The sequence below is a fragment of the Cornus florida genome, unplaced genomic scaffold, assembly GCF_030987335.1.
Source record: "Cornus florida cultivar Cherokee Brave unplaced genomic scaffold, ASM3098733v1 CherokeeBrave_3.0.0_Hap2_Chr05, whole genome shotgun sequence".
In the NCBI taxonomy this organism is placed as follows: domain Eukaryota; kingdom Viridiplantae; phylum Streptophyta; class Magnoliopsida; order Cornales; family Cornaceae; genus Cornus; species Cornus florida.
The window spans coordinates 46399585-46426350 of NW_026775575.1; the positions used below are offsets into that span (position 1 = coordinate 46399585).

Sequence of the window (26766 nt, forward strand, 5' to 3'; positions counted from 1 at the left end):
TAATGAAAAATGAAATCCATAATATAAACCAATCCAGCCAGGACATGATATCGATCCAGACAGTTTATGCAGCTATACTCCCGTAAATATTGATAAACATCAAATTTTCTAAATGGCGGCAATCAAAAAATATCCACTGAGAACTGTTCAATCTCAAAAGTAACTCTCCAAGGTGTAATATTAGATTTTGAAGTGATATATATAATCATATACACCAAGCCATCAATTCAAGTATAAACACATCAGTTCCAGAAACAATACTACCCAGCTGTTTGAAAATCCCCGAAGTCGTCATCTGGTATATCTTGTGCGGTTTGCTTTTCAGGATGTGGTTCTTTAGATTGTTCGGTTGCTGAGCCCGAGACTTTGACTTCAGAAGTTCCTTCAAGACTAAGATTTGAAGGCGAGTGTGAGGGAGACTTCTCACCAGTAACAGGAGAGAGTGGTGCTGGTGGAGGTGGTGGAGGTTTGATGCATAACGCAGGCTCTTTCGGACTACCCTTTTCCTCCGGTGGTAGATTATTCGAACTCTGCTCAAAAAATTTGGACCTCACAGTGCCACCACCTTTCTGTTGACACCAAAAGGAGTAAAAGTTCTATCAGACTATACAAAAACACAGTTTGTCACTGGAAAAAAACGGATAAGAGATGCAAGAGAGCTCACATTTTTTAAATTGAGGACAAGGGTCTCCCCATCTTTTAAACTATAATCAACTGAGGAAGTTTTCTCGTAGTGCTGTTCCATCTCTTCAGCAGTTTTCTTTTTGTCCAAGTACCTATAAACAATTAAAGAAGATAGCTAGTTCATACAAGTTTTAGGTGCTGGGAAATCATTTGCAAAATCAACTGTACAGCTATGGTCGGGAGAATACTTCATATGGTCATGAAGAGCAGCTTGGAAGTCGTAAGCTTGAGGTCTTTCTCGAAATCCAATACCGATGAAAGCATGCCGAAGGCGACCATCTGTATGAATTTCAAACAAGTATGATTCATGGGAGGGGGGAAAAAAGGAGGCAGAGAAAAAAAGATGGTGTAGCATTAACGGTTAATAGTTTTTAATGCAAGCGAAATACTAAAGGGCTAGCAAGGGTCCATGACCCAAAGTTTGCAGTTTGATGGGCTCTCAGGAATGTTGCTATTACACACATAATTGAAGGTTCTGCTGTGATGAAAACAGTGAGTTATTTGCATTTAGACTGAGTTAACCACAAAAGTAGGTGGTCAATGATTGTAGCATATATAAACTGGAATTTTGGCACAGTATACTTAAAGGAATAAATACACACCAAGTCTCAGTGTGCGTGATTGAAATACAAGGCAAAGTGGGAAAACATGATAACTCAAGTGACAGAAGTGCAGAGATGGGTGCAGGTACCTGAGTCACTGTTGACACTTAACCATCTTGAATATGGTGGATATTTCCTCATTGTTAATGTTCAGTCTACTTCTTTTCCTGTTGACACTTAACCATATGCCAGTACTGTTACCACATAGCCACCACCATCGTGGTGGCCATACTGTTAGAGATATTAAAAGCCATTCAAAGCCCAGAGTGCCAAATTCAATCTCTAGATACCCATATTAGCCACAACAACCAATTTCAACAATAAAACTAAGAATAGAAAGAGCAATCAAGACCCATTTACCCATAACCGATCAAGCCCTAATTCATCCGATAGAAACTCCATTGTCCCCCACCCGCGGCGGGTAGACCCCAAATTGACATAGTAGAAAATGATTTGAAGAAATGGGTTGGTGCTTGTCTAGGAATGGCATACAACAGAGACTAAACTCATGGCATGATGGAATTGGACCCGGTCAGAACTGGACTTATGTGTTTGTGTGACCAAAGACCAGATTGGCACTTTCACCTACTTCCCCTCCATCAACTTCCAAAAGGTTACAGGAGGAATTGGACCCATTCGTGTCAACAATCGCAATGTCATCAATGTCCCCTTCTCTAGACCAGAGCAGAGTTTGATCTTCTGATCGGTGATTGGTTTTACACCGATTACAAGGTAAGCAATGATCACAAGTGGTAGTCAGTGTTCTTAATCATTCCTTTGATGCTTATACTTTAGTTGCTATTGCCTTGATAGCGGGAGACCAGTTTGGGATGTGCTTTTTCAGCGATCTTTTTAGCATTGGGAAATGGATGATGTTTTTGGTTTTTTTGAGTTGTTGTATAGCCAGGTGATCCGGGGACGAGGTAGGGACTCTCTTGTTTGGATTTCTTCTGCTAGGGGAATGTTTAGTCTGAGATCTTTTTTCGGATGCCTGCTGGACTCGGATGGGGTGGTATTCCCTTGGAAGGCAGTGTGGCAAACTAAGGCGTGTGGGGTAAAATTTTGATGCTGGATAATTTGATAAGGAGAAAGCTTATCACGGTGAATTGGTGATGCATCTATAAGTGCAATGGCGAGTCGATTGATCATCTTCTCTTGCATTGTCCAGTGGTGGTTGATTGTTGGAACCTTTTGCCATGTTTATTTGGAGTTTATTGGGTCATGCCTAGATCTACGAGAGGTCTGATAGACATCTGGAGAGGGGGTTGGGTGGGAGCATAGGCTCGAGGGTTTCGGATGATGGCGCCTCTGTGTCTTTGGTGATGTTTGTGGAGGGAGCGGAATAAAAGATCCTTTGAAGGAGAGGGATCTTCCATCAGTGTTCTGAAATCTTCTATTATTAGCTCTCTCTGTTTTGGGGGTTCGGGTAGACTCTGTTTTTCTGCTGAGGAGACTATTGAGTTTTTCGCTTCCCTGGGGCCTTAGGGTACCCAGGTTATTATGGTTTTGTTAGGGAAGCATTCCTCTTTTGAACGCTTTTTTAATGAATTGCTTATTTATCAAAAATATATATATTTTAGTTTTTGGTTAATTGTAACAGGTGGTTAGGTCATGGATGCAAATCAAAATGATGTCTCTTGCTAATTTTCCTGACGTGTTCCTGATGAATGGCAAAGCCCCTTATGGGATTTCAAATTCATTAGCCTATGAGTCCTTCACTTCAGTGAGAGAGAGAGAGAGAGAGAGAGACGTACATAGAGAGAGAGGTAGGGAGAGGTGAGAAAGGATTAAAATGTGGAATTAAAATAGCATTTGCAACGAGGGCATTTTGGGTATGCTAAAAGGGAAAACCCGGAATAATACATTTACTTTATGTCAAATGTCACAGAGGGGGGTAGTTGCACCTTTTTCCGAAATTAGGGCTGACACAGCTCATTTTAAAAAGTAATGGGTGATCATGCACAAACGGTATATCGTATGGGTGTGTTTTGCACTTAACCCAAAAAAAATTCCAAGCAAGGTGATAAAGTTACAATGAACAGAACTATTTAAAGCAACCAAGTCAAAAGCGTGGTCAAGTCTTCTAATCCATCAACTCAAATAATTATTAGAAGTAATATTATTATCTTTAGTTAAACATCATAGTTCGGTGGTTTAGCACTTGATCACAGTGCCACTGGTGTGGTTCACCTCAAAGCAGCAACTTTATGGATTATCAAATGTTAGGTCTCTTGAATCCTCCATCCCCAGGACCCTGCCGTAGCGAGACCAGAATTGAGTAATGCCCCTTTTAAACACCATGACATTAGAACTAAAATTGATCTTATTGGAGCATCCACTTGACATTTACCTACATGACATCTGGGGCAGCTTGGTGACCTAGGCAAATGCATATGCCAGCTATCTAATTTAGACTCTGCTGCATGGACACTTCTAATGAGTAAATTAAACATTTTAAGCATCAGACATAAATGCCTCACAAATTCTAAAATATAGCAACCCATACTTGCATTTTAATTTTTGAGAGCAGTCAACTTTAAAATCCATTGCATAACCACACTATATATTAGAACTAGTAAAATTGGACTATGAGGATTAACTGGGTTGCAATTTATGGGGCTTGATGGCTGCTTTATTAAAGGGATCAGTTCCAAGCAAAATATTCCTGACTCTCTCTAAACAGGTTGGATTTGGTACAGACCCTGGACCAATCAACTCAAAAGCAAACTTGATAAGTAACCTTTCTTAAGAACTAAGAGGAAGAAAATGGCAACATAAAACCAACAAGATCAATATCTTCATACGTCATTTATTCTGACTATATATGGCTAACTAAGGAGATTGGCAATCAAAACCAGATGTGGAACTTCTTCAGATGAAATGTGAAAAAATTAATTTTAGTTAACTAAGTGCTCCTTGATGGTTTTTCTTCCAGTGTCTGCTGCTCTTGACATGCCCCTTGATCTCTTCTCTATATCTCTTCTCAATCACAAAGATTATAGTTGCATTGGTGAAGGATTATGTAGCTGTTTCTCAAAATGGTGAGTGTAGTCTTGTCTGGTCACAAGATTCTTCAAGTGGGGAACAGAGTCAGTGGATCACCTTTTAATCCCTTCCACACAGAAGAACCACCAAGCACCATCCTCTTCTTTTTGTTTAATTTGACTGCATTATGTATTTCAATATTTATGTGTATTATAGGTATAATGGACCACTGTTTGGGTAAATGCTCAAATTGTCAAGCATGAAAATTCGGATTCAAATTTAAGAACAGCCATTTCATAAAAACAATATTAGAAGTTAGTTCATACCTAGTCTACCCCCACAACAAGACCAAAATGGAGCTTTCTGTACAGCAAAGGCATACATATCTATGAGTTTGAAAAACATGCAAAACTTACATATACATGTACATATATATCCTTAGATGCTCTGCACCATGTGACACTTAAAACTGCCAGACTCACTCCGAATTATTAACCCAGCTACTGCCTGTCTTGCCTTAACAAGATTGATTTTCTTTAACCGGTACATCAAGTCGAATGTAAGTGTCCACTTAGTTTCTCGTTTTGTAAAATCCACTGGCTCCATACTTTTGCAATATGGAGCATCTATTTCAAAGAATTATGATGGCTTGGGTTCTTCAATGCTACACTAAGGAGTTGTCTAAAAAGAGATGGAAATTATAGCAGATGATTCCTGTTGAATTCTGTTGGGTGGTTTTAGGATACTAAGATAAAGATCGTTGAGAATATAGAGGCTCCAATGGTAGAAAACAAGATCCAGTTGCTCCATCAAGTGCCGATGCAAGAGGACAAAGAAATGTCTCTATTTGTTCTAGAGATGATTTAAAGTAAACTTTACTAATAGAAATGAGTTTGCCACTGCTTCCTATAGCTGTTGTATGCTGTGATGATCAGACTGCTATTCACATTGCATCAAATCGCAATACAGTTTTCAATGAAAAGACTACATGTATTGAGATTGAATGCGACTTTCTGAGAGATAGTTGCTTGTGGTGATGTTCAATGAAGTATACTCTAGTCTGCATGTTTACTAATGTTTTCTCTTGCACATTATCATTTAGTTTTGCCTTCAACCATTATAATATTCATCTGCTCCTTAAGGGGAATAGTGAGTACATAATGGAAATATTGCTTTGTAACAAGTACATGTGGCAGCCAACACGATTAGGTACATAAAGTTAGGTTGGAAAATTACATAACAAAAAGTGCTGTAACAGAAGAGTTTTGGTTAGAACTAAATGTCAAGACTAGATCAATTGACAAAGCATCAAAGTCACAATTGGTTGAAGAGTGCGAAAGAGTTTGGGAATGTTCTCAACATGGAGAGTAATCATTATTTTGGACCATAACTACAATGATGTTGAGTGTTTTAGACCATGACTTCGGAAAATAATCATTTGAAAACTTGTTTTAAGCTTGAAAGTGTTCTTGAAAATTTTGGGATGTGTTTTGAGTGCTTTTCTACGAAACAGGGCGTTGAGAACCAGTACTTACGTTTGGCACAAGTACTCGAGGTCACAAAGAATTGAACACTGACTAAGGTTTAACTTATTTTTCCAACCTTTTTTTTTTTTTTTTTTTCTGAATGAGAGGTATGGAACTAGGGAAGAATAAGAGAAGAAACTTGTGGAGATTCCATTCAAATCTGTTTATATCAAGTTTTCTGTTTTCTCAATTTTCTTTTTCATATTGATCATTTATGTACTTCTGAGTTTGGGCATATGGTACGTGTGTGAGATCTACAATTGTCATGGTCATCATCATCATTTTCACAATCAAGTCTTGAGACTTTGGTTCGTGATTTGCTGGCTAGCAACCACTGCTAAATAAGCAGATTGTGAAGAGTAAATCTTTTTGACATAAAAAGCAGCCGACTGGATATTTTAAGGAGTTTGGACTGGATGCAGACTTTATACATCACAGATACATTGATGGACTGCTGATTCTAGACTATAGACTCTGGGCTAGCAGAGTTACATTATACTCTTTATTAGTGGATTGTTGAGCTCAGATATCGTCCTAGTGGTTTCTCCTGTTTCCCCTTTTTGAAAAAAAGGAATTGTGTCACATGTATGGTTGTTTGGTTTATTTTTATCGTTTGTGAACTAATATTTGATAATAAGATAAGGGTGAGAATAAGCAATCGAAATAAATTAGAATATATTAACCCCTTCTAGGTTCTAGTGCAAACCCAAAGTCCAATTCATTTTTGATACACGCAACTCTCACTTGGTATAAGATACTTGGACTACAAATATATATTAAACTTTCAAAAACTATATAGTATTAAACTTGCACATAAGGTTGCCTTACAACACAAGTTAGGAACTAAACTGCCAACTCACATTGTGACCACTAACCTCTTTCATTATCCTTGTATGCCTAGATGTTTTTAGTTGAGATTAAATTGATTCTAACTATTAATTCTCAAGAATTTAACAATACAGGGTAAGTCTAAGTGTAAATTTATCTTGACACCCCTCTTCTTCTCAACTTTTTGTTCTTTGCCGCCTTCTTTCTCATTTATTTTCCATGCAATATAGTTGTATTTCAATGGCCAAATTGCACTAAACCAGCCTGTAGTTTCAAAAACTTGCAAAATACCCCCCTTTTTTGGCAACAAACTCCTTCAATTTACAAACGGTCCTTTTTTGGCAACAAACTCCTTCAATTTACAAACGGTTGCAAATTGCCCCCTTTTGGCTGACTGAGAACTAAATAGAGTCAAGGGATGGGGTAAAATTACATAAAAACCCATAGATAAGAGTGGGGAAGCAACCCATCGTCATTCACAGAAATTCCCTAACAACGTCTACACAAACTGTACCAGTTTTGTTTTGTAGTTATTTGTTTTTGATTGATAAATTAAGACATTGTACTGCTGATAGAAATCTATTTAGCTTCTGGTTGGCTTATGATAACGAAATTGTCTAACCCTAAAGTGCAGCATTACAAATAGAAAAATCTCAGGTAACTTTCTGCTTCAGGTTTTGTTATTTCTGATTCAAAAGCACTCCACCAACTTTTGCAGCCTCATGGATCAAACTACCAGAACTGCATCTTGTCTGCTGTCAATGCAGGAATTGACATGGTAGTGACTAAACTCTTCCTTAAATGACCAAACTAGAAGGTTCTTCCACATAATTCATGTCTCCTTTTTTTCTTACTAAGAAAATTTGCAGGTGATGGTACCTTTCCGATACGAAATGTTTTTGCAGGATTTGTTGCATCTTGTGGAATCAGGGGAGATATCAGTGGCCAGAATTGATGATGCTGTTGAATGAATCCTGAGAGAAAAATTTGTTTCTGGACTTTTTGAACATCCCCTGAGGAATAGATCTTTGCTATATATGGTTTGGCTGCAAGGTAACTTTCCAAATTCGATATATTTCCTACTGGCTTCCCTCTGGCACCGGAATGGCCAGAGCATAGGCACTTTTGGTGCTCAAGGAATCGAACGGCTCGATCACAGTACAATATCAGCTCCTACAAATCAATCATGCCATCGAAGCTTTCGTTCGACGTGCCCAATGCCACCACCAAGTACTCCAGCGACGTCATGAGGATATTTGCGACACTGACATTGGTGAACAACATGATGACGGTGAACCAGGTGTGGCAGGTCGGCAGTTCAGTCACCAACGGCCATCTGGACAAGCACGAGTTCCAGCCGGCCAATCTGAATGCAAAGAGAACACGAGAATTGACAGCAGCGCCGAACAATTCAACAACTGGTGCTACTAACACTACTACTACTGGAGGACCGAGTGGGAGTACAAGGATTAGATATAGCCATGTTGCCTCCCCTATCTATGGGCCTTAACTCCAGTTAGTTCTCAGTCAACCAAAAGGGGGTAATTTGCAACAGCTTGTAAATTGAGGGTGTTTGTTGCCAAAAAAAGGAAGTAGAGGCGGTATTTTGTAACTTTTTGAAACTACAGTGGTTTAGTGCAATTTGGCCTATTTCAATTTACACAAAGGTTATAGTCATCAATGTTTCAAAGCTGATGGATATCCATCCTTGATATACGATTGTGCTTTTAGAAAGTGATATGCAAACAAAAGTACCAAAGATCAGGTAATGATACAATGAACTCTGATATTAAGAATGTCTATAGAGTAATTATGTTGCCCTAAGCTGATCTTCTAATTTGCCTTCTCCACTTCTTTCCTTTAAAATTTATGTTATCAATGATAAATGAAATTATAGAGAATGTAACAAGAAGCCAGCTTATGAATGGATAAGAGCATGTCAGACAATCATTATGCTATTTTAATGAACAAAAAGAAGACATTTTTAATATAAAAAAAAACATAACTTGAAAAGGATATGGAAGAAGCATTGTAAATTACCAATATTCTCTTCTACGCGAAGAACAAAGTATCTGCAGAAAATATGTAAATGAAAGTTTAGACACTACAGATACCAGGTTTTGAAGTCAATGATAACAGTAATTTTGTTCATAGATTAAAGAACCCTTTTTCTGACATTATTCAGCGAAGATGGAGTTTTGATCCAGTAATAAATGCACCAAACCTGCTGCTATCGATTACAGGCTCTACTGGATGCGGCTCTCCATCTCTCAAAAATGCCCGAGCATACAGTTCACCTATTTCGAATATATCAAGTGATTAGCAGAAATGATATATCAATAATGCAAAAGAATATTCCATGCTATTTTTAAAATAGTAACTCAATATAACCGCACCTGTTGTCTTATCTTCAAGTTTAATAATGCATTCTTCTCCCTTGCTAATAACTTTCAATGTACCCTCCCATGCCCACTTATTAACATCCCATTCATCAGCCCTACAAAGTTTTAGAATTAATTAACATCTCTATCAACAGTACAAGCAAAATAAAGTTTCAGCAGTAAGCATTATCAGCAGCAAGAATTGCCATGGTATTTGTGATGTTGTGGCCCGAATTTGGTGTCGGGTCGCAATGACCAGTTTTTGCTCATGGGTCGTGGAGCCTAATTAGTACTATCTTTTTTTTGATAAGTAAAATTGTATAAAAGCGCTCAAAAGGGGAGCGAAACCCAAGAAAGAACAAAAGGCCACAAAGGACCTAAGCCTTCAAAGAGGCCAAAAAATCAACAATCTCCTCTAAAGAACTATAATCTCTCCCTGAAACCCAACAAAAAAGAGTGGAAAGAATAGAGAATTTAAGCATAGAAATCGACATCTCCTACCCTTCAAAATATCTCCTATTCCGCTCGAGCCACAAACACCGCCATACACACAGAGGTGTAGCCCTCCAAGCATCCCGAATGAGGGCTCCCACAAAGCAACCACTCCAGGCCTCAATCAACCCTCTCACAGAACAAGGCATAACCCATGGAAACCCAAACAAGCCAATCATCAAATCCCAGCAGGCTCTAGCAACGGTGCAGTGTAAGAGAAGATGATCCACTGTCTCGTCATCGCAAAGGCACATATAACAATGATTAACCACCACCTGATTTCTCCTCCTTAAGTTATCCTAGGTTAAAATCTTTCCCAGAACAGAGGACCATGCAAAAAAGGCCACCTTGAGAGGAGCCTTTGAGCGCCAAATGGACTTCCAAGGAAAGAAATCCCTAGGGTCATCCGTGAGGCACTTGAAAAAGGACCTAACCTCGAAACGCCCCTGAGAGTTATCAGCCCAAGTCCAACAATCAGAATCCTCAGCCACAATCCTCTAGCGATACAACAGATCCAAAAAACGAATAGTCTCCTCAATCTCCCAGTCCTGAAGCAATCGCCCGAATCGAACATCCCACACCAGTCTCCCATTATCAAGATGATAACAGTTGACCACCATGGCCTGCCTATCCGTAGCAATCCTAAAAAGCTGAGGAAAGGCGAGAGCGAGAGGAACATCACCACGCCAAACATCCTCCCAAAAACTAATCCTCCTATCATCCCTGAGTCAAAAACAGATATGATTAACAAAATCATCCCACCCCTTCCGAATTACTATCTTGTAGCCCGATATATAAGGGCGCTTAAGGTTTGGAGCGTGATCATCAAGAGACGTAAAAAATCGTACAAAGAGAAAGAGAGGGGCTGAAACTTGTAATCTCCAAACACATAGTGAAGTCTTTTGCCAGATCTCCACCGTGGACGTAGGCTTTGCCAAACCTTGTATAAATCTTTGTATTCTTTGTGTGGTGTGTTTGTTTTTCTGTTGTGTTTCGTAATTGTTTCTTGGTTCGCTGCATTTGTTGTAACAGTCTTTGAGTGCAAATAGAAAGCAGTGCCCAAAGCACAAATATGTTTACATGATGAGATCCTAATGTGAAAAAATGTATATAATTAATATAAAATTTGGTTTATTAATGGTTTGTTACTTTTATACCAAATCAAACTAAGTTTGAAGAAAAGTAAATCTGAAAAATTGTTCTACAAGAACACCAACCTTCCAACACCCCCATAATATTGTGTAAAAGAAAAACAATGGTTCATTTTCTGCTCCTTCTACAAGCGTCATAGATGAAGGAAGAATGCGATGACCTATTGATCAGATGGTAAGCAGAGGTCAACCTAATTGATCCATGTCTAGGGTCAAACAAGCAGGGTAGATTAGGTAGTAGTGCTTTTAAGCCGCATTATTGTAATGTTCCATCGTGGATCTTAACAAAAATACTTAATCTACCCAACTAAACAAAACCATTTCCCAACTACTACGGGTTGGCTATATCAATCCTATATCAAATAAAATAAAAAAAGGGGAAACTATATTATTTATTTATGAACTTCAAATTTATAATTTCCTTCCGGATATCTTCACAACAAAAATCGCTATTGTAAAACCTCTATCACCACAGTTTGTGAAATTCTTCAATATATTACCACAGACGGAAACCCTATTAAAAAACCCCAAAAAAAAATCATGATGCTAAATACATCATCCAATAAAATTGATGCACTCACTCCTACGACTTGATTTTCTTAATGATCAAGAACAGCTAGAAAGGGTAATCAATTCGTAGTCACGAGATGGAAAGCAATCAAGTGGTGAGACATCCAGAATAATTTTGTTCTACATGGATTTGAATAGGCTGCACCAAACTGAACTGATGATCTACAGTTTGATTTGGTTCTAACATTTTTGGAACTCTAGGGACCGGTTTGGTGACCAAACGGAACCGTGTGCACCTGTAGATTTGATGACCCTGATCTTAAGGATTAAAAGAACTCCATCTTATTTATTATAGCAGGGTTCAACAGACATATAGACAACACTAATCTTGTCATTGATGTTGCAACTTTAATGAGTACTCTATGTTCACAGAGATTGCTCATTTGCTGAGCAGTATGGGAAAAGTTTTAGCTCAGGAAGAAAAAACTTTCTTTTAACCCGTACCTCTTCTTTAGACAAACTCCAAATAGTTCAGCCAAAGTCAAAACCCTTCTTTCCACTGATTGGCCTCTCTTCTTTCCACTTATTTCATATTATTATTTGGCATCTTTGCACCTGCCCCAGCAAGCTTCTTTTTGACCTCTATGCTCCATTCCCCATGTATCCACGTCTTCACTCAAGATTTTATAGATTCAACCACAGCAAGCAGGCCAAGACCAGAGCCAGCTCATTCAGCCTCAAACTCTTGCCTCCTGTTTTGCTAATGCTTTTATTTCGTGTTTTTTGCTTTTGCTAGTGTATTGTAGCGAAGTAAAAGCACGAAGCATGTTTGGTAATATTTGCTATTATTTGAATAGTACCGAAGCGCTTTCAAAATTGAGGCCAAAATCGAAAGCATCAAAATGATGTTTTTGTTTGCTTCCGCACTGTAGCAAAACATTGTTAAAAAATAAATAAATTTTTTTTCTTTCTAAAATAACATTTTTAACTAACCATTTAAATTTTCAACCAAACATGCTTTCATGTTTTTGCTTCTAAAAATCTTGTAAAAAATTTACGTTGCCAAACAAGCTTCTAAATAGTGTTGAACACGCTCTAAAGCAGAAAAATTGCTTCTGCTTCAAGTCAAAGCAAAAGCACAAAGCAACTATGATTGCCAAACGGACCCTTGGACTTTCTCACCATATTGGTTTAAAATTTATGAGGATGCAGCCTTAGTTGGAAATTCAGAACCAGCAGCTGCAGGATGATCGATTCTTCATGCAAGGAGAATCGATTATTGGATTTAGCATAAACCAACTGATGCAGCAGTGGGTAGGGGGGATTCGAAAACAGAATTCAAGTAAATAAGAAAGAGGTTAAGAAAGAGAGAGAGAAATAGAATAAGAATAATAGGGGAAGAAATCAGAATGAGAGAGAAGAGAAGAATCACAGAGGGAGAAATCAGAATTGAGGGAGAAAAACAATAATTTCTGAATAATAATCAATCATCAACCATCAAAGCTCTCTTTCACAATGTCTAAACCAACATATAAATAAGCATCAAAGAAAAACCCTAAAATTCCTATTACCATAAATAAAACCCTAAAATTCAATAATAATTATAAAAGCAAAGCCCTAATTCTATCCTTCTTTCCCACGTCACCAATAGTAGGTGTGGGCCATATGGACTTCAAGCTTTCAGGCAGGCCCGGTTCTCCATCACCAGCATTACTGCTGAGGTAAAAGGAATTTACGATTTAATAGAGGCTATCCTTGAAGTGATTTCTGAGTCAGACAAGTTGTGCCCAAGCAGTTTTTCTTTGTTATGGATTCTCAGATGCAGAGCTGGACCTTAGTGGTTCACTTAATCATAATTTCAGCACTCTTAGCAATAGGGCTGGTATGCCATCAGACTCGTGTGTAAAGAGGCTAACGCATGTACTGATGGACTCAACATTATGGCCAGAGCACCCTCCTGGAAAGACTATTTTCAGACAGATTAGCTCACTCTTTGAGTGGGGATGCCACTAAAGCTCCAGTCCCTAGATGGTAATAGATTTTCTTGCATTTTCTCATTTATTCTTTCACTTGTATCAACCAAAAAAACCAAAGTGGAGTCTGGCGTGAGAGAATTATAAACTTTGATTCCAAAAGAAGACATGAAAATCCAGCAACATGCTACTGTTCAAATGTGCTGCAGCACGGTGCATATTATGTCATTCATATAGGAAAATTCAATCTATAGGAAGTACGGTGCATATTATGTCATTCTTGGCACCATAATTCATTTTGTACACATTCCAACACGTAACAGGAAATAAATTTAGTTCTGTGTAGTATGACATGGCTACGTGTTCAATTATTTCACATGCACTGGTAATTACTGTTGGGTGTGAACAAACAAGACCTAATTTTTGAAAGAACATTTTGATTTCATTCTGCAAAATTTCAGGACAATAGAAAAGTATGCCGTCTCATTACAGCCAAGGAAGTGTATAACAATCCAGAATCAAACTGAAGGTCTTTCAAACAAGCCACAGCTCAATATGGCATGTACTTCCAAAGTGAAACTGTGGCATTAGAGAACTTCGCATCGTGTAACACAACAATGAATTTTCTATAGTAAGTTGCAATCATATAAATAAAACTACAAAACAACACAAACTTTCAGATGCATAAGGATAGCCACTAAACATTCCCCTCTTGCAAGCAGCATGGTGACATCAAGGCCGTCCTATTAGGTTAGTTATTGTGCATGCACGTTCAATTCACAAATAATGTTGCACTTGAAGTTCCCTCCACTCTCAGGAAAGGTTGCACAATGAGAAAACAATTTAGGAAGAAGTTCGAAGACAATAGTTCCAGCTTCAATAAAAATTCATCACGTCATTAAGATTGCAAGGCAGCCATTTTTCCATTTTCTATCACTCCCATCATCACCAGCCAAAAGAAAAAAAAGGTTCTCAAGGTATTAAAGCTTCGTTCACTTATTTATCTAACAAATACCAATCACCTAAAACTGGCATGTACTTAGAATTCTCAGGTGTCATATTCTTCTACTTCTTATCATTTTTGCCGTTGTTTCTTCTTTTTTCATCGGATCTCCCTCTTGGGTTGAAAAAACATTATAATTTGTGAGACAGCAATAGTAAGGTAAGAAGATACAGTTGCAGTTAGCCCAGATTATATGTTGAAAAAAGAAATATTCGGTCTTAATAAGACCAGATTTTAGGGGATATGATAGGAGTGTAAATATAGATAGTCAATGACTATGATTAGGAAATTATGTTAGTGTACAGCTTGTAGTTACAGCCTATAGTCACAGCCTGTAGTTTCTTTTTTTAACTCCTTGTGTTTCCTATTTAACTAAAGCAGTGTAAACCATTCTTTGTACAGCAATATACAGATTCTTTTCAATCTTGAAATCGCCTATTTGGTATCAGAGCATCTTACCGATTCTTCTGGAAAAAAAAACCCCTAGCCGTCTCTTTTTTTTTTCTCTCCTCCAAACAACCCTAATCACCATGTCTGATGACGTACCTGAGTCCAAGACCAAGACCTTTGAGTCCCAAGTCCAAAACTCTCAGCCACACTCGGTCCAGATTACCACAATTCGGCTAAACGGTGAAAACTTCCTTCGCTGGTCCCAGTCCGTGCGGATGTACATCCGAGGCAGAGGCAAAATCGGCTACCTAACAGGAGAAAAGAAGGAACCGAAACCTGAAGATCCATCCTACTCGACCTGGGATGCAGAGAATTCGATGGTGATGACCTGGTTGGTGAATTCTATGGAGGAGGACATCAGTTCTAATTATACGTGTTACCACACAGCAAAAGAACTCTGGGACAATGTCAACCTAATGTATTCAGCCCTGGGAAATCAGTCTCAAGTCTATGAACTAACGCTGAAACTCGGAGAGATCTGTCAAGGAGATAACCATGTTACAAAATATTTCAACTCTCTAAAACGTTTGTGGCAGGACCTTGATTTGTTCAGCGATTATGAGTGGAAATCGCCTGAAGATTGCAACCATTACAAAAAGAAGGTGGAAGACAACTGCATCTTCAAGTTTCTCATTGGACTCAATTTCGAGTTTGATGAAGTGAGAGGCAGAATAATTGGACGACAACCCCTGCCTTTAATCGGTGAAGTCTTCTTCGAGGTTCGAAGAGAGGAAAGTCGCAGGCTGGTCATGCTTGGAAAAAAGTTATCAAATGGTGCTGTTGAGACCTCTGCCCTGGTCGCATCTGAAGCGAATATTGGCAGGAAACATAATGAAAAGCCCCGTCTTTGGTGTGACCACTGCAACAAGCCTCACCATACCCGTGGAACCTGCTAGAAAATTCATGGTAAACCAGCGAATTGGAAGAGTAAGTAGGAAGGCAGATTCAACCGAGCACCATCAGCTCATGAAGCCAAGGCACTTCCCTTTAGCAAAGAACAGATGGATCATCTTCTAAAATTGCTGAAATTCAATTCCTCATCTGATACTCCTAATGCTTCTCTTGCTCAAACAGGTAACAACCCGAAGGCCTTATATTGTCGTTCAAATTCCAGTGTTACCCCATGGATCATTAATTCAGGGGCTTCTGACCATATGACAAGTTTTTCTCATTTATTTCAAACTTATTCACCCTATTCTGGCTCTGAAAAAATCAGAATAGCCGATGGTTCTTATTCTCCTATTGCAGGCAAAGGTTTGGTAAAACTTTGAAAAATTATTGATCTTAAGTCTGTCCTTCATGTCCCTAAGCTTGCTTGTAACCTTTTATCAGTTAGTAAATTGTCCAAAGACTCTAATTGTCGTGTTATCTTTTTTGAATCCAATTGTGAATTTCGGGACCAGAGCTCGGGGAAGACGATTGGCAGTGCTGAGATGATAGATGATCTCTCCTAGGTTGAAGATGATATTTCAAGTAATAAAAAGGCTCAAGGTTTGAGTAGTTTTCGTTCTATCCCTGTTAGAGAACAAATAATGCTATGGCATTTTAGACTAGGGCATCTTAGTTTCCCTTATCTTAAAAAATTATTTCCTACTTTGTTTAAAGGATTGGATTGTTCATCTTTTTATTGAGAATTGTTTTTTATCAAAGAGTCATCGTACTACGTATTCTCCCAAACCTTACCAAACATCAAAACCATTTTATTTAATCCATAGCGATGTTTGGGGCCCTTCTAGGATCACAACTCTTTCTGGAAAAAAATGGTTTGTGACTTTTATTGATGATCATATACGTTTGTGTTGGGTGTATTTAATAAATGAAAAATCTGAGGTTGAAAAATTATTCAAGGATTTTTATATGATAATTGAAAATCAATTTCAAACAAAAATTGGCATTCTTCATACTGATAACGGCACCGAATACTTTAATGAAGTTTTAGGAAGTTTTTTAACGGAAAAAGAATTTTTCACCAATCCACTTGTGTTGACACGCCCCAACAAAATGGAATTGCTGAAAGAAAGAATGAACATTTATTTGAAGTTTCTTGTGCCATCATGTTTTCAATGATTGTTCCTAAGTATGTGTGGGGTGAAGCCGTTTTAACAACAACATATTTGATTAACAGGATGCCTACTCGTGTTCTTAACTATTTTACACCCCTTGAAAGCCTTAAAAAATCTTTTCCTGAAACTCGGATTTATTCCAAACTGCCTTTGAAAGTATTTGGGTGCACTGTCTTTGTTCATTTACCTAGTAGACTTCGGTCAAAATTGGATCCTCGGGCTGAAAATTGTGTATTTGTTGGGTATGCCCTGAATAAAAAGGGGTACAAATGCTTTAATCCGAAAACCAAAAAAAAATGTTTATCAGTATGGATGCCTTTTTTCTAAAAAATCATCCTTATTTTCAGAAAACTTTTCTTCAGGGGGAGAAAGAGAGTGAAGAAATTTTTTGGGAGATTTCTACTAATATTCCCTTACCTAAAACTATTGTCTCACACTCTATTACTCTGAACACTGATCTTTTTAAACAGGGAAATGATGTTTTAGAATCAGGAAACCCGGGGCCTCCTAGTCCTAATCTGCCGAGCCTTACTGTATCTCCAACAGGGGGAGAAATCCTATCAACAGTTCCAAAAAAACCGAATCCTGAGCTTCTGGTTTATAACAGGAAAAAGACTCATCAAAAGAGTAGAGAGCCTACTATTGTACCTGAGCAAGGCCAATCAGAGGTCCCGAGCAATGACTCCCCGAACACTTAAGGTACTCTAAATCCTAACTTGTCTACAGTTGTCCCTACTATTTCTGATTGTACAGAGTCACCTAGCCAAGTTCCTGTAGACCTTGATATCCCTATAGCTGTTAGAAAAGGAATCCGAACCTGTACCCAGTATCCCATTGCCAAATACTTGTCTTATGATAAACTTTCCCATAAACATAGGGCCTTTACTTCAAATATTTCTCACTTGTTTGTTCCAAGAAACATTCAGGAAGCACTAGATAATCCGAATTGGAAATCAGCAGTGTTAGAGGAGATGAATGCTTTTAAAAGGAGTGGAACGTGGGAGATAGTTGACTTGCCCAAAGGAAAGAAAAATGTTGGGTGTAAATGGGTTTTCACTATTAAGTGTAAAGCCGATGGTAGTGTGGAAAGGTACAAGGCAAGACTTGTGGCGAAAGGTTTTACGCAAACGTACGGCATTGATTACCAAGACACGTTTGCTCCTATAGCAAAAATAAATTCTATCCGAGTCTTATTGTCGTTGGTAGTCAATTCTAACTGGCCATTACATCAGTTGGACATAAAAAAAATGCCTAAATGGAGACTTGGAAGAAGAAGTGTTCATGAGCTTGCCACTTAGAGTGGTTTGAACACTTTGGAAAGGCTGTGAAGAGTCATGGGTATCATCAGAGCCAGGCAGACCATACCATGTTCTACAAACACGGTGAGGAAGGGAATATTGCCGTTTTAATTGTGTATGTGGATGATATAATTTTGACAGGTGATGACATTGAAGAGTTGACCAGACTGAAGAAGAAACTTGCTAAAGATTTTAAAGTCAAAGATCTGGGAGCATTAAAATACTTCCTTGGAATGGAATTTGCCAGGTCAAGAGAAGGAATTTTCGTGAATCAACGAAAATATGTACTTGATTTGCTTAATAAGACAGGACTACTCAGGTGTAAAGCTTCTGACACTCCAATTGAAGTCAACCTGAAGTTAGAAGCTGCCGAACCCGAGAATATGGTTGATCGTGAAAGATATCAAAGATAGGTGGGAAGACTAATTTACTTATTTCACACACGCCCAGATATAGCATTTGCAGTCAGTATGGTGAGTCAGTTCATGCACTCTCCTAGACAGGAACACTTTGAAGCAGTGTACAGGATTCTGAGGTACTTAAAGGGCTCACCAGGTAAAGGACTTATGTTCAAGAAACAAGGTCATTTGCAAGTGGAGGTGTACACAGATGCTGATTGGGCAGGCAGTATAGTATAATTGATAGACAATCTACCTCAGGATATTGCACCTTCGTTGGAGGAAACTTAGTCACGTGGCGAAGCAAGAAACAAAATGTAGTAGCGACGAGTAGTGCAGAAGCCGAGTTCAGAGCACTCGCCCATGGGATTTGCCAAGCTATGTGGTTAAAAAGACTCCTTGAAGATTTTAAGGTTACTGTTTCTCTCTAATGAGAGTCTACTGTGACAACAAGGCTGCCATTTCAATTGCTCATAATCCAGTCCTCCACTACAGAACCAAACATGTGGAAGTTGACAAACACTTTATCAAGGAAAAGCTTGACTGTGGTATGATTTGCATTCCTTATGTCTCTACTACTGAACAAGCTGCAAACATCCTTACCAAAGGACTACACAAGAGACAGTTTGAAGTTTTAAGAAGCAAGCTAGCTATGGAAGACATCTACAAGCCAGCTTGAGGGGGAGTGTTGAAAAAAGAGATATTCGGTTTTAATAAGACCAGATTTTAGGGGATATGATAGGAGCGTAAATATAGATAGTCAATGACTAAGATTAGGAAATTATGTTAGTGTACAACCTGTAGTTTCTTTTTTTAACTCCTTGTATTTCCTATTTAACTAAAGCATTTTAAACCATTCTTCGTACGGCAATATACAGATTCTTTTCAATCTTGAAATTGCCTATTTTATATAAATAAACGGGCACGTTTTCAGATAAGTAAAGGATCATTATGGATATGAAAACTAAGGAAAGAATGGCAGTAATAAATTTGTTTTTCCCTATTGAGCAGCATAACACAATAGAGTTCAAATGCCAAATATGAACATATTACATCAAATGCATATCAGGAAAAAAAAAGTTTTAATCATAACTGTTAATTGACTACCTGTAGGAAGCTGCACTTTTCCTTGGAGGTATCTGCAGAAAAAATAGAAAATAAAATATTGTTGAAATCATCATAACTTCTAAGCCATCCATAAAAAAGAATAAATAAAAAGTAAAAATAATTCTCTAAATGTCAAATAAATCTGGAAACTTTATTTAACACTAAGCTTGGCTTCCTCCATAAAGTTTTAATTTGGCTTATATGCTATAAATCACGCAAGTGAAAATTTTGTACATGCACCAAACTCATAGTGGAAATATGCCAACCTTATAACTGATATGCAAACAACAATGTACAATAATCCAGTGCTGTTCCTGCCTATGCAGGGTGCTGCTAGGGAAAGGCTAGAGAAAGACCTAACCTTTGGCATAAATTAACACAAAGTGCCTGCTCTCATACTCAACAAGCATCCTCAGACTTGTCAAAGAAAAACTAGCAGTATATATCAAAATCACATCCACTGAAAACAGGCAAATGCAGTTGAGAAAGGAAAAGCCTAATGAAATTCTTAATTCAGCAGCCTGAACTTTAATCAAGTATATGATAAAGACTACTAGACACACAGCATTTCAATTTTTGACAGTTCACCAGAATTATAGAGTATCAACAATCATCAACCAGTCACTTGTGCATAAATAGACAATAGATTGACATGGAAAGGCAGAAGTGTGAGATACATGCTATAAAGCAACCAAACAAACCATGAATTAAAAATGTCAGAAATAAACACCCTAAACCATGGATCTTCCTTTCAAATAAAGAAATTCAAATCTGACACTCATGGTCCAAATTATCAATAAAAAATTTGGATATATTAAATTAGAAAAAACATCATATAGAGAACCATTTTGATAGATATACTATATCAAACTTGTCCTGTGAAACGTTTCCAATCAAAATGAAATGGGAAGAAACATGCCTCATTGTTTTTCAGTCCTTGGCACAATCTGAGATTTTGTTATATGAGATGATAGGAAGTTTCATTTATCGAAGCATCAAATAGTTGCAAGATACTATAACTAAAGAATTCCTTTTTTCTTAAGGTATTAAACCCGATTTACCGATCTAACCATTAAGAGAATCTGTTGCCGAAGCCTCTATCGTATCTCTTATCTGGCCTACGTCATTTCTGGTTTTATTAGTTAGGGCAAGCAACTTTCATCTTCGCCCAAGTAGTACCTCCTCCTTCCAAATGGAAGGTTGAGGGTTCGAGTCCTCAATGGAACACAATAATGTGTGAGTGTAATATTCCTACCAAAAAAATTTAATTAAGTTATTAGATTCAATGGTAGGGCCAAAAATTAACTTTCAATTTGAAAGAATAATACAGTTTACTCAACTCTAACATTCATGTTTATTCTAAATTTCTAATGACTTTTATAATTTGTGTTCATCACCATTAATACCTCAAAGAGGATTCAAGTGTAAAAGTTAAAGGGCCTGTGAACAAAAAATTTATCTTTCTACAATTTTGCTCATATAAATGCAACCAAATAAAACCTTTTCCGAACTATTTATTAGTATTAGAATTATAATTATTGATCCACTTAATCATTTTAGTAAAAGTTAAAGGGCCTGTGAACAAGAAGTTTATCTTTCTACAATTTTACTCATATAAATACAACTAAATAAAACCGTTTCCGAACTATTTATTAGTATTAGTATTAGTATTATAATTATTAATCCACTTAATCATTTTATTTTTAATATTTTTTTAATCCATTCTGAAAGTCCATAGATTCTTGAATTCACCTAGACCTTTAACCATGATACAGAATCATGTACATGAAATTGAAATCTTCGTATCTCGACACTGTTCATTGAGCTTATATCATGAATATAGAAGAGACCGAACTTCACTGGAATCTAAAAAAAAAAAAATGACTTCCTTTGTATCCTTAGCAGATTATTTTTAGCAACAATTACAAAAGTTGACAGCAAATGAACAGAACATCAAAAGGCTGTAAACATTGCACATAAAATTAAGAAAAACATGGGGAAAAATATAGTGCAATAACTTCCAATGTAACACTGGAGTGACAGAGAAATTTGAAAGATGAACAATACATCTATTTCAATTTGATCCAATCTAGATTTACTACCACTATCTTGTCTCGAATTAGATGTACCCAAATGAATGTGCAAGAATCAAAATAAGTTTATGAATTGGGAATGAAACATTGGTTCCCAAAACTACATCAATGAAATTGCAACACAGATACACCCAAAAGCACATTCAATAACATAGTTATACACATGAAGAGATTCGAAAATCAGAGAACGGATAGACATAGAATTACCAAGTAAACGTAACATTCAGGGACTTGAAAGAGAACAAGCTCTACTGGTTCTGCGTCTTCGTTCTCATCTACGGCACCCTGGTTTTCTTGCTCGCTGGAATCCTTCTGTTCCTTCTCCATGATCTTGGGGGGGGGGGGGGGGAGTTTAGAGAGAGAGAGTGAATTGAGATCGGGGTGACAAGAAACAGAGTAATCGATTTGTGACTGGAGACCTCTCTGAGAAGTGCGTGAGCGAAATTTGGGACTCTGGGACTGTAATTTCTTAGGTTGGTAATTGGAATGGAAAATTATGTATAGGGTTAAAATCATAAAAACCCTCGTGTTTTTAACAACTATCAACTAATCCTTTCAACTAAAGAAATTATTATATTAGTCCTTGATGATTTAAAAAGGCTATTATATCACTCATTTCAGTTGGTTTTCACTCTAAAATTAATATGATTGTATTGCATGCAACTGTTGCATTATTTTGTTGACCAAAATAATAATATAATTCGTAACGATGAAATTACCCCATCTCATGCGTTGGTTTTCAATTTAAAATTAATATAATTATATCACGTGTAACAGTTGCATTATTTTGTTGACCAAAATAACATTATAATTCGTAATGATGAAATTACCTCGTCTCACGCTATAATTTTAGTTTAATAAAATATTAATATACCATCGAAGGCATTATTGTCATTTCACAATAACTTAACGGTTCCGTCCCATAAATGGAACAACGTAGTAATTTTTGCTAGTTCAAGGAGATTATTTGATAATTAAGGGAGTTATATAACGTTTTTTAAAATAAGAAGGGGGTTTTATGATTTTAGCCCTTATGAATATACTAGTATAATTTACATTCACCTCCTATAAGGTATAGTATAATTAAGCGAATCTCTATAAATTTAGATATTACACTACTTTCTCTTCATATTAATATTTATAACTAGAGATATCATTTTAATAGGATTAGGAGTGGATTTGAGAAGAAAGTTTAAAATTCGTGAATTCCCATCCCTACCCCGATGAATAATTAATATATAAATAAATATTTTTATATTTACTTATATTTTTTTTATTTCTTATGATAATTTTAAATTTTAGTAACATTTATATTATTATGATCGTTAAATATTTAACTATATTAAAAGAAAATTATAAAAATTATCTTAAATTTGTTCAAGTTTGAATTTATTTATTTATTTTTTTTCAAATATGTATATCGAGGCGGTCCGAACACGCCCGGGCTTTGATGCAAGGCGCGACCAAACGGGGTTTGGGAAAAAAAATTTATTGGTCGTACTATTTTGATAAAGGGGTGCCCTGAACCTGCCCTATTGACATCCCTACTTGTAACGGTTTAAATTGAACATGTTATTGGTAGGACTTTGAGGATTTTGCGGGCGGAATTTTGTTTCTAAGGGGCAAATTGAACATTATAAATATTTTTTTTCCTTTCAACATATATGACAAATATATAGGAACTTATTTTTTTTCCTTTCAACATATATGACAAATATATAGGAACTTAAATTACAATACAAAGAATCAACATTAGGTTTGTGCGTCACATACGCCATTTTTCAGCCAAATTTCATCATTTGAGTATTTTTTTTTGTGTTTTTCAATGAAAGCAACCAAATTTTTTAGATTTTTTTTAATTTTTTTTAGTAATCGAGTTAGACATAGATTTATATATATTTTTCCTAATTATCTTATTTTAGTAATTAGGTTCTTATTATTATTTTTTTTTCTTAATTCTTAAAGATAGTGCCATATGGGGTTGTTTTTAATGATGTATGCAACCTAACACACCCTAAACATATATTAGGGGGCAATTAGCATATATCATTAAATGAAGGGAATTTAGATGCACGTACTAAAAAATGTGTTTTTTTACACATTTATTTTATATAGCAGAATTTTATTTTGCACTTTACTCTATTAGTGTTTTTTTATTATTATTATTCTTGTATCCCCTATTTCAATATATATATATATATATATATATATATATATATATATTTTGGTGCATCTCATGTACTACTCTACATTTTAAAGCTGGCACGATCGTCTATGGTCCATTGATTAAATTTCTCTCGTTATCACAGCTGTTTATAAGGTTCACTTGTACTGCAGAGGGGGACTGAATTGACCATTCTGATCGTGCTTATCCATGAAGGACAAAACGTGTAGGTGATGGGTTGGTGGAGTTGTTCACTTGATTTTGAAGGAAGATGCCTTAGTTTTGTAGAGACCATACATGGGGCTGTTGGGTTTATTTCCTTCTATATGAAGGAAAGTTCAAGTGGATTTTATTAAAGCTCAAAACTCAGCTTTAGGGTAAATAACCCTAAGGAAGTCAGAATAAAAAGAGAGAGAGATCAGCCCTAGCTTTTTTTTCTATTCTGCCCAGATTTCATCAAACATCCGATCCTGCTTCGTCCGTGGTCCAATCGAGCTGAAATTTGGAGGAGAGGTTCATGACTCAATGAGTTAAAATCTGAACGGTAGAGATCGGATTTTAAGCTTAGGAACAGTGAATCGTACCCATGAACAGTAACCGGGTTTTGGTTTTTTTCTGTTCTGCCCAGATTTCATCAAACACCCGATCCCGCTTCGTCCGTGGTCCGATCAAGCTGAAATTTGGAAGAGAGGTTCACGACTCAATGAGTTAAAATCTGAATGATGGAGATCAGATTTTGAGCTCAGGAACAGTGATTCGTGCCCGTGAACAGTACTCGGGTTTTGGTATTTTTCTCTCCAATTCTCTTTGGTTTTTGCCAAGATTGTTGCTATCTTGATGAGATGTTTTGTAGCCTCTAATTGCGATTAGAGAAAACTTTGTGTACCCATTATTTGGTTGATAGTGGAGTTTTTAACTGTACTAGGTCCCGTGGTTTTTCTTCCTCACACTGGGGAAGTTTTCCACATAAAAAATTGCTTGTGTTCTTGTGGCTTTGTGTGATTGATTTTCTTTTCTATTATTTTCAGCACATATAAAAGTAGAGATATACTATATTTACTTGCTTATAGGAAGAAGAATTATTCCGCTGTATTTGTTTATTGTCATCTCTCCCAACAAAGTGGTATCAGAGCCAGGTTGACAGATTGTCAGGTTGGCAGTTTGAGTTATAGAAACAAATACGAGTAGAATGATTAATCTTAATTGTTCAAATTATCACATATGGAAAGGAAAAATGGAGGATCTTCTTTATGTGAAAGATTATTACCTACCGGTGTTTAGTGCTGAAAAATCAGAAAACAAGACTGTTGTGGAATGGACTTTGTTACATCGACAGGTGTGTGGGTATATGAGGCAGTGGGTAGATGATAATGTTTTGAACCATATTAGTGGAGAGATAAATGCACGTTCTCTATGAAGTAAGCTTGAACAGCTATATGCTAGAAAGACTGGAAATAATAAATTGTTTTTGATTAAGCAAATGATGGCTTTGTTTATCTGATCACTTGAATACATTCCAAGGAATTATTAATCAGCTGGTTGGAATGGGTATTAAGTTTGATGATGAGATACAAGGGTTATGGTTGCTTGGTTCATTACCAGACTCGTGGGAGACGCTCAGAATTTCATTGTCTAACTCCGCTCCAGAAGGTGTAATCACAATGGATATGGCTAAGAGTTGTTTGCTAAATGAAGAGATGAGAAGAAAAACACAGGGATCCTCTTCACAGTCAAAAATCTTGGTTACAGAAAAGAGGGGGAGAAGTAAGAGCAGAGGTCCAAAGAACAGAGATAACAGCAGAAGCAAGTTCAACAAGTTTGCAAATGTTGAGTGTCATTATTGCGGGAAAAAGGGACACATCAAGAAATATTGCAGGCAATTGAAGAAAGAAAACAAGAATGAGAAAGGGAAAGGAACTAAGAATGGAGATGACAAAGATGGTGATGATAGAGTTGCTACCACCACTCCTGTAGACTTCCTCATTGTTTATGATGATGAGACGATAAATGTTGCATACCATGAGACCAGTTGGGTGATTGATAGTGGTGCCTCAATTCATGCTACATCTTAGAAGGATTTCTTTACATCTTATAAATCTGGTGATTTTGGAATAGTAAAGATGGGCAACGATGGCTTGGTTAAAGCCATTAGAATCGGGGATGTGTATCTGAAGACGAATAATGGCACGAAGTTAGTTCTCAGATATGTGAAACATGTTCCTGACATTCGTTTGAATTTGATTTCTGCAGGTAAACTTGATGATGAAGGGTATTGCAGCACTTTCAGTGATGGTCAGTGTAAGCTCACTAGGGGTGCTATGGTTGTGGCTCGAGCCATAAAGCACTCTGCACTGTACGGTCTACAAGCAAAGATCTCCAACGACATTGTTAATGCGATGGAGGATAATGATATAGCAGAGTTGTGGCACAAGAGACTGGCTCACATGAGTGAGAAAGGATTAGCTCTACTAGGAAAGAAAAGTTCACTATGTGGACTGAAAAGTACACTTCTGAAAAGGTGTACTCATTGTTTGTCAGGGAAGTAGAGCAGAGTCTCCTTTAAGAATTCCCCTCATTCGAGAAAGTCAGAGATACTGGATTTGGTACATTCAGATGTGTGTGGCCCTATGAAGATGAGAACACTTGGTGGCTCCAGATACTTTGTGACCTTCATAGATGATCATTCAAGGAAGTTGTGGGTATATACCTTGAATTCAAAAGACCAAGTGTTAGCAGTGTTCAAGCAATTGCAAGCCCTAGTTGAGAGACAGACTGAGAAGAAACTGAGATGCATTCGTACTGATAACAGTGGAGAGTATTCTGGTCCTTTTGATGAGTATTGTAGACAGTAGGGTATCCGGCATCAAAAGACAACTCCGAAAACTCCTCAGTTGAATGGCGTAGCAGAAAGGATAAACAGGACACTGGTTGAGAGAGTGAGATGTTTGCTTTCACAAGCCCAATTGCCAAAATCCTTTTGGGGGGAAGCATTGAGCACAGTTATTCATGTGTTGAATCTTACACCCTGTGTTCCTCTACAGTTTGATGTGCCAGACCA

The 26766-nt window shown here is 37.1% G+C and overlaps 1 protein-coding gene across 1 annotated transcript; it reads right to left on the bottom strand.

Moving 5' to 3' along the window:
* Positions 1-21972, bottom strand: LOC132306397 (uncharacterized). The gene is made up of 8 exons (XM_059803777.1): positions 21752-21972; positions 19452-19483; positions 9022-9122; positions 8850-8922; positions 8666-8697; positions 873-963; positions 665-776; positions 1-569 (listed from the first exon to the last, which is right to left on the bottom strand). Exons 1-8 carry the CDS (start codon positions 21869-21871, stop codon positions 261-263), a joined length of 870 nt encoding a protein of 289 aa, XP_059659760.1. The 5' UTR covers positions 21872-21972; the 3' UTR covers positions 1-260.
* Between the last annotated feature and the right edge of the window lie 4794 nt (positions 21973-26766).

Excerpts from the sequence above, each read along its gene's own strand:
- LOC132306397 (XM_059803777.1), bottom strand. The coding sequence starts at position 21,871 with ATGGAGAAGGAACAGAAGGATTCCAGCGAGCAAGAAAACCAGGGTGCC. Across the intron at positions 8,923-9,021 it reads ACTTGAAGATAAGACAACAG|GTGAACTGTATGCTCGGGCA; the intron begins GTGCGGTTATAT and ends TATTCGAAATAG. Across the intron at positions 964-8,665 it reads TCGCGTAGAAGAGAATATTG|ATGGTCGCCTTCGGCATGCT; the intron begins GTAATTTACAAT and ends AAATTCATACAG.